This window comes from Catharus ustulatus, chromosome 14 (genome assembly GCF_009819885.2).
Source record: "Catharus ustulatus isolate bCatUst1 chromosome 14, bCatUst1.pri.v2, whole genome shotgun sequence".
Taxonomy (NCBI): Eukaryota; Metazoa; Chordata; class Aves; order Passeriformes; family Turdidae; genus Catharus; species Catharus ustulatus.
Genome location: NC_046234.1, coordinates 11157863 through 11166966, shown reverse-complemented (window position 1 = coordinate 11166966; position 9104 = coordinate 11157863). Strand labels below are relative to the sequence as shown.

Below are 9104 nucleotides of genomic sequence, written 5' to 3'. Positions count from 1 at the left end.
CACCCCCGGCCTCCTCTGCCGGCCCCGGCTCGGCTCCCTGCCCCTCCTTCCTTTCCCCGCTCCCTCCCCCGCCCGCCCACAGGCGCACGCACCGCACTCACACACTCGCACACACAGAGGCACACAAGGCACACACACAGCCCGAGCCGATGCAGCTTTAAAGGGGCAGCTGCAGCCCGGGGGCCGCCCCGCCTGAGGCCGGTGCGCTCCGCAGCCCCGAGCGCTGAGCCGCGGCCGGAGCCGCCGGGGCTGGGCGGGCCGGCCGAGCGGAGCGGAGCGGCTGTCAGTCCGCCTCACGCCAAGTTTGATCGATAACCCCCTCCCGGCCCGGGCGGAGCAGCCTCGGCGGCTTCGCTACCCACCATCTTTGGGGGAAGTCCCTGCGTTGGGGGGGGGCTGCTGGAGACGGGGGAGAAAGGCAATCTCGCAGCCAATGAGCCCTGCTAGACTGGGGTGAAGACGAGAGCAGAGGGATTTGGGGAAGGAAAGGATAAAAAAAAAAGAGACGAAAGGAGGGGGACCATCCTCCCCACCACCTCCGCCAGCATCGCCACCACCGTTGACACCGCTCCGAGCCTCCAGTTGCGCCCATGCCTGTGCCGCCAGTTTCGGTTTAGGGGCTGAACCGCAGGGGCTGAAGAAAATGGGGCAGAGCGCGCCCCGGACCCTCCTGCTGCTGCTGGCGGGGCTGCTGGGGGAGGCACTGGCGGGGTTCCCCAACACCATCAGTATAGGTAAGCGCCCGCCGCGGCACCGCGACCCGCGCCTTCCCCGCCAGCCGGGGCAAGTTGTGCGGAGGGGAGCGGGGGGCGAGCCCGGCGCTGCGGGGAAGGAGCCAGCCCTGCTCCGCTCCCTTCCCCTTTCGGGGGACGAGAGGCAGCGGCGGTGCCCGGGCTGCGCCGGCGGGCGGCTGCGGGGAGCGCCGGGCTGCACCCCTCGGGCAGCGGGGATCGGGTCCGCGCTCTGCGGAGCCCCGCTCTGGAGCAGCGCATCCCGTGGAGCACATAATGTGAGAGAGTCGTGGCGTGAATCTAGAGCGACGTGCCCGAAAGCCGGGGCCGAGCGAGCCGTGGGGCTCAGGGCAGCGGGTGAAGCGGGGGCTGTTCCCTGCCGTCTCTCGGAGCATCATTTCCCTCGGCCGCGCTATCGCTCCACCAGACCGTAAAACCGCACGTTTGCCACGCCGCACGCCGCCGTGTCCCCGCACACAACTACAGTGGCGATATTTCGGTAGTCTGGACAGGATTTACGAGCCACGGTTCCCCAAGTTAGACTTTTAAATCTCCGTGTGAGCATCCGTGTAGAAGTGGCCTGGTTTTCAAGGTGCACCTGCAGCTCCAAGCGACTTCTCTCAGTGCTCTGGGGGCACCTGGATGTGGTGTGTGGCTTTAAAAGCCTGACTTTGGACTTGGAATAAGTGTTTCATGTAGGTACTCTGTCAGAGTTATGTGCTCAGGTTCAGGCTGCTCCTGTTCATTCTCTTCTGCAGTGTGCAGCAGGCAAATATAGCTTATTGCCATTGTTTCTCCTCAAAATTAATTCTGAAATACCTTTTCCCTTTTTTTCTTTTTTTTTTTTTTCTTTTTCTCCTCGCCTAGGTGGACTTTTTATGAGGAACACTGTTCAGGAGCACAGTGCATTTCGATTTGCTGTGCAGCTATACAACACAAACCAAAACACCACCGAAAAGCCCTTCCATTTGAACTATCACGTAGATCACTTGGACTCTTCCAACAGTTTTTCAGTGACAAATGCTTGTAAGTAAATACTTGGTTTTAAAAAATGTATTCATTTGTAATCTATCCTGCATTCAGTTCCTTCCTGGTAGCCTAGAGTTCTTGGTCATACAATATAGTGCAACAAATGTCTGTGGTGACTGGAGGTTTAGTAGATTTGCAGGATTGTATGGAATACCTTAGGAAAAGTTCTCTCACTTCATCCCCTTAGTTCTGTTTTTCAGGAAAACAACCATGTTGTTGGTACAGCAATGCTGTGTAGCTTCAATCAGTGAATTGCTGCTGAAGTAAGATCCCTCTTCTGTTGAGGCTACAACCTAGCTGGGTGAAAAGGCGTAATTTGCAAATAATATACTATGCAGGGAAAAACCAGAAACAACTGTTTAGAATTGACCTTGAGGGGAGAAGGCTAGAGGGACTTACTTGCCTCATCTGCCTTGAAATACTGAATTGTTTTCTTACAGTGAGAGTCCTGTGAAAAGCTGAGGAGACTGTAAACTGACACATACTGTTAGAGCTGAGGGGAGAGAAAATGGAATCAGAACACTTGGCGTAAGGAGAAATAGCTCTGCACAAGCAGTGCATGCATAGAATTTGAGCTTTTATTAACAGAAGATGCAAAATAGAATTTTGAGTATTGCTAACGTGGTGTTAAAATGCAAAATCCCTTTCAGAAAGGCTTGTGCGTGTTCTGCATTTTAAAAAGCATTCCTTTACCAATAGTAGTTCCTGGATATTTGTTTTACTGATGTATCCAAATTTGATCCTATACAAGTTTTATTGTAAATCTTTGAAAATGTAAGGAGTCCTCTCCCAAGGTAACAAATGCACTTTGCAATGTGGAGATATATGTCTGCACATGATCTAATGGACCACTGAATGCAATGTACTGACTTTACATTATGAACAGGTTTCCTTTCACAGTTTGCAGGTTTATACTCACATTATAAAATGGTCAAAGAGGAAGAATTGTAGTGAAATACTTAAGTACTGGGGTATTTTTTGCTTTAAAACAATTCTATATTTTGAATAACTTATTTATTTTTTTATTTGCAGGAGATAGGATAGTTCTTACATTCCTGTCCCACTGTGTATTCTGAGAAAGTTGATGGTTAAAAAATATACAGTAAGGAAATATTTTGGATTGATATTCTAACATATCCCCCATGTGACTGCTTCTTGGTAGTGCAGTGTTACACTCTCCAAAGGACTTTGAAGTAGGACCTTTAAAACTTTTGCAGGGGGGTATTGTAATTTTTGTAATTTGAAATAAAAATATTTGGAAAAGTTGGGAAAAGATGGTAAATAAAAGCGTGCCTATACTTTGCATCTTATTTTACTAATCCTATCGAGTCTCAACAGCTCTTACAACAAACATCAGACTATTAATCCTTAATCAGTGTAATCCCTTCAAGAGGCTGTATCTCAAACACAGTTTCCTAAATATCAATTATATGGATTTAAACTAAATATGTTGAACTGCTTGGGTGATTAATTATTAATTGTTTTAAAAAGTTGTTACCAGTGCTCTCCCACCAACAGAAGTGATCCACTTGTTTATGGCAGTCAGTATATTTAGTCAGTGTTCTACTCATCTGCCATCTAATGATTTTTGCCAATGCTTTATAAAAGCTGTGGCAGTTTTAGTAAAGTGGGATGGTTTTCTGTGGTACAGGGCTCCATGTTCCAACACTCATATTACCAGTATAGTAAAATTGGGAAAACTTAAATCTCTGGAGAAATTGTCAACCAAAGTATGTACCCACAATAGCCTATTTAAAAGCGGAAGATGTGAAAAAAGAAACAGACAAAAGAAATGAAAAGGTGACCTTGTCTGTACTGTGTCAACCATCTCATCATACTATTGATAAGAAAAGAATACACTGAGTCCAAGTCACCAGTCATAGGCTTCAGTAGCTCAAAATATAAAAAATCCCATCAGAACAGTTGTTCTTTTGAATCCGGGACCAGTTACCTTTGAAAGTCAGGATGCTTACGTGTATCAATGCATTAGGATTAATTAATACATCCTCACACTACCTGGCCAAAATTCCAGCCTTTAACCATATCCTCATTTCATATGGGAGTGGCAGATCATTTCGGCCTGCTGCCACATCCATGAAGGAATTCTTTCCACAACATTTTTACCTCACTTGGAGATAAGCGTATATTGTCTCCAGTGCTGTCACACAGCCATTTGATCAATATTTGCAATTGGCAGGGTTCCATAGGAGAGAAAGCTGCAGTGACTTTGCCTTCACTGGGGAGGGAGGCTGGGGCTGACTTTGTGGTGGGATAGGTACAGAAACTGAGAGGAAATTGAAGAAAGGAGCATGTGTAGGCTGAGCCTAGTGCCTGTACTGTCAGTATCCATAAAATAATACTTTTCATTCTCTTTTGCATTGCTTTGTATGATAGTGACTTCAGTAAGTGTTTCTGTGTGTGGGGATTGAGGGGGGACTGCTCAGAAAGACCTGTGTTCTTACTGTGCAGCTGCACATCCCGCTTGATGCAATCTGGTGCATTCCAGAGGAGAAAAAAAATCTCTTCTGAAGTATTCTCATGAGCCTGAGAAAAATAACCCACCTCTGCTACGGCAGATTTGGCAAGATCCCAACCTGGGAACAAATTTGTTTAGAGGAAAAAGAAAATTCCTGCCCTAAGCCCCTCCCTCACATTCCTTTTTTAGTTAAATGATGCATAATCTGATTTATGTACATGTATTCCCTGCTTCACTGCAAGCACCAAGCTTCTCTCTGTATATTTAATTTACACACATTCATACAGTATTTATCCACTCTCTATTTATCTGTCCATTTATTTATTTAGCTGTATGATATCTTAACAGGGAACAAATGCAAACACAGATGAAAATTCAAGTGTATTTAAAGGTGAATTGAAGTTTATCGGTTGGCTCCAGGGAAATTATCACATTTCTTGAAATATGCAACCTTTTGGTGTCAGTAGAAACAGAAAGCAAGCTAACTTGACTTATGAATGTATAAAAATCAAAATCAGGCTATATTTTCTTTAAAAATTCTCATGTAGGGAGTGAGCTAGCTTTTTCAGAATAATATGAATATAACCACTCAAATATATAAATTTGTCACTGAAGCAATAACTTCCATGCATTTCTCATAATCTGATGAAGGATGTTTGTGTTAATATTGAATTGTGACCATAGTTCTGTAGATCACATTCCCTAGAAATAACCCACGTCTGTCATTCTGCTCTGCACTTGTAGTGCACTATACTAACACTGCTCCAGCCTCTGCAGTGTCAGCTCATTAGCACACAGATCTCATATTCCCTCTCTGCACTGTCATTGCAAAAAATTGCTGTTGTACACCTTTACAGCCAACAAATGTGCACTTGCCTTACGCACAGTTTTCAAGAAATATTTAGAAAAAGAAACTAAATCTTATGTATAGTCTCCTTTGAATTTCTCAAAGTCAAGCATTTTTTAAATGAAAAGCATAGTTTTCATTAAAATCTGTTGATCATGTAATGACAGTGGTGGGATGTATGCAGGTGAAAAGGGGCTGTGATTGTAGAATCTAATTAATCTACAGACAGATTCCATCTCAGCTAAACCTAATCTATCAGCTGCAAATTCTTGTCCCATTAATTTTTCTGAGTTTTTACTTATGTATCATCTAAATCTAGAAAGCTTTTTGTATTTTACCAAATATAGATGTGTAGTGTTGGGGTTTTTTTATGAGCATTCATTTTTCAAGAGACAAAAAAAAGAGGGAAGATGCAAAGATATACTAACCTTAGGTTGCTAAAATCCTATAGGTGGTTGTATTGGCACTTTCTTGAAGGGGTCTGATTTCAGACTTTAAAAAATTTGCTTTGGCATCCTTGCAGTCCTTGTGTTTAATCTTAAAAATTCAGCTTGGAAGATTTTAATGGGAAAAGTGCATGTTCATTGTTGTGAGAGTGTTGCAGAAAATGATACCTCAGGACTAGCAGCAGAAGGTTTTTCTGGTTTAACTGAGCTGCTCCCTTCCCAAGCCTCAGGTGTGGGGGGTGTGTGCTCACATGCACCCTCACTTGCACTCGAGCACACGTGCACAGGCACACGTCTTCTTTAGGTGCTGTTCAGCATTTCTTCTTGCCAGTGGGCAGATAATTTGCTTCCCTTGCATCTGTGTGCTCTTTGGCCAGCTGGCAGAGGACATTGATGCTGCAAGTGGTCAGTTCCCTTCTGCCAAAAGCATAAGCATGTGTTGCTGAAAGCACTGCCAAGTTTGGGCAGTGTACTGGTGGTTTTGCGGGAGCAGCGAGCGCAGGGGAGATGCCTGAACTTTCCCAATGAGGAATATACTCTGGTTTCTCCAGAGTTCTGTGGTAAAGCACCTGGAAATGTGCTTTCTAGACAACTCTATTCATTACAGACCACTGAAAATGCTTTTTATGCTGCAAAATGTGCTCAAGTATTGTGTATAACTGCTGTTTGACCAAGAAAAGCAGCTGGCTTCGGTTTAGGGGTCAAAGCTTTTGCATTATTGGGTCTAGGCTGAAACATGAAAGGTGTGTTCCAACTAACATTTGTTTCCACTTCATGGCAGAGTAGATGATTTGTCATTAAACTTAATGTGATCTCAGTGTTAGCAGGAGGAACCATACCACTTTCAAACTGTTTTATTATTTCTTAAATTAATTTCGGAATAAGCTCTCTCTCCTCTGCTGGATACATAACATTGATGTACATTGTGTGTCTAGATGTGAGGATTCCATTTAACTCACACAGTGGAGATGGAAAAAAAATATCCTGCATGGATGGACACTTTTTTGAGAAACTGAGTTCACCAAATGAATTAAGAAGTAAAGCATGGTGAAGAGTTCCATTTACTTGTTTAGTTTTGGAAAGATTTTGTGCAGGTGCAGATATGAAATTATTCAGTTTTGAATGGAATAATTTGGACAGTCGTTTTGGACGACCCGTGGGGCTGTTGGGATGGGTTGGAAAGCTACTGATTAACTACACCTTCCCATGAAATGTGTAACAGCTGTAGTTTATCTCTGGGAGGAAATGGAGATGCCATGATGGGAAACTAGCCTGTGACAGAAGCTTTTAGCAACAAAAAAAAGCCCCACAGTTTTGTTGAAGGCTGATTTGGGAGCTTGTCCAAGAGCTGCAGAAAACAGTGGGTTTCTTTCCTCTAGGTTCACTGTGTTCAGTGTCTGGGAGGTGGGAGGCCATCCTACTGCCAGTGTAGGACTGTTATGCAAGAAGGTGTGAAATGAGAGAGCTGATGTATTTTCAGTGCTTCTTTATTGTCACAAACCATCGATTTAACAATTTCCATTTAAAGTGCATACTTTGTCATTACCAGTTCTAGAATGCTAATTTTGTTTTAGTTCGGCATCCTTAAAATGTTTTAGAATATGTTATTTTTGAAACAGCAATAGTGTGTTTTCTTAATTCATTTCAAGCCAAGCCAACCCATATAAATGAAAACCTGTGTTTATTTATTGTGAGAAAGTTGTTATGTGAATTGGTATTGGGCATTTAAGTTACAAGCTGGGAGCAGTACTTTCTATACTGCTGGAGAGCAGAGATCACTGGAAGGCCATGACCTCTTTTCTAAGGAAACTTATAAGGCAACCTAAAAACTCTGTGCCTATTGTCAGGAGGTTTGTTATTTGAAGGCTTGTACTTGCACTGGAACAATGTAGTGATCTAAAACCAAAAATTTAGAATTTATTGATCTAGGTTAGGCTACTTTCTTTGAAGTTGTGATGATCATTGCAGTGAAGCAATTTCCAAATTTCACCCATGATTTTTTTCTTCTAAATATGTATGCATTATATTTCCTGTCAGAGCTAGAGGTTTCCCTCTGTTGCATGACTTATTTTATATTATTGTTGATCTTCAGATTGTCAGATGCCTGTGAAACTTCAAATTTGAAATCAACTTTAAGTTTTCATGTGTAGTCATTCTGATGGAGACCCCAGAGTAGACACTCCTGTTCTGGTGTTTGTAGTCATTGCAGCTGGACACTGATAACTACCACTCACAGTACACAATCTGGCCTCACTCTCTTGAGAGGTTTGGAGATAGTTCTGTATCACCAGCTATAGAATGCAGAGTTAATTTTATTAGTGCACAGCAGTGTGTGAAATATTCAAAGGCAGTCAGTGCCCTTTCAGTTCATCTCACAAAGATGTAACTGTTAGTGGTGAAACTATTGTATGTGCACAGCAAGAGAGAAGCAGGTGATAGGGTTTCTGTGAAAAGAGAAAGAGTGAATGTAGGAATGAGTTATGTCAGTGAATCTACTGAGCAGTCATACCTGCATATCCCTGCCTTTGTGTCTGAGGCTCTGGATCTCTTTTATCATCTTAACTGTTTCTAAAATAGCACGTGGCAATGTGCAGCCCTGACAAACACCGCACAGGAGGCACAGAAACCCTTATTGCATGAGGATCAACCTCCAGAGACACAGTGCTGTGGATAACTTGCCCAGGCACTTGTAGGAAGGGTGAATTGCTCTTCTGCTGGGATGGAGCGACCTATCTGGTCGCTTGATGTAATTATTTTGCCAGACTGTTTGGATGTTTCAGATATGCTAAAAGTTTTCTTGCTTGGTTTGTTTCAACTGTAATTTGCACGTTTGCTTTCTATCCGCTTCTAACCTAAGTGATTGGCTTAGAATGCTTGGTCCTGCCCCTGTTTTGGGCTGGTGTTTGCTGGAGTTTATTCAAATGTAATGTTTGAAATTCTGGTCAAGAATTAAAAAAACAATGCAGGGCTGTATGTACACTTTAATAGTTTGAGACTTTTTAGTAAATGCAGCTATCTGGTAAGAACTAGTGTCTGATGGTACCTAGCCTGTGCGTAGTTACTCATTTTGTGTATACTTCATTATTTTCACACGTCTTTCTCCTGGGCTGGTGTAATGGTGCTTGCTGATTTCACCGTGGGTAGTTTTGTCACATGGAAACATCAAGTATTTGGTCCTGGCTTATGTGGTAAAGCGACTGAACTTGGGAAATGGTGGAATGGTGGCTCATAGAATGGAGCAAGTTGAGTTGTCCTTTTGGTAGCACAGTTTTGCTATCTCTTATACAAGGGTAGTAAAATTTACCTCTGTCTCAGAGGTACTGCAAGACTGTTTCCAGTAAAAAACTTGGAGAGCTTAGGTTAACAGCTCCTTCTTCGATTTATTGATCACTTCTTCCACTTCCTAAAAAAGAAAAACCTAAAACCAAAAAACAGCCAACAAAACAAAACAAAAAAAATCCCAAAAAAACCCCAAAAAAACTCCCCACCAAAATCCAGCCTACTTTTGATCCTACTGAAAGATGAATTGAAATTGGCAATTAGAGATTTGCTGTCCTTGCTGTAAAATGTTCATT

The 9104-nt window shown here is 43.0% G+C and overlaps 1 protein-coding gene across 6 annotated transcripts in view; it reads left to right on the top strand.

The window, feature by feature from the left end:
• Window positions 1–242: 242 nt before the first annotated feature.
• The window catches only part of GRIA3 (glutamate ionotropic receptor AMPA type subunit 3), a 145234-nt gene continuing 136372 nt past the window's right edge, over window positions 243–9104 (top strand). For 2 of the 6 annotated variants that reach the window (XM_033072266.2, XM_033072265.2), the window contains exons 1-2: window positions 246–734; window positions 1599–1757. In XM_033072266.2, the coding sequence (XP_032928157.1) occupies window positions 644–734; window positions 1599–1757 (250 nt within the window). In that variant the 5' untranslated portion in view covers window positions 246–643. Of the gene's footprint in view, window positions 735–1101; window positions 1427–1598; window positions 1758–9104 lie in introns of those variants that run through there. The other 4 variants (XM_033072269.2, XM_042779721.1, XM_033072264.2 and 1 more) reach the window with 4 other exon arrangements.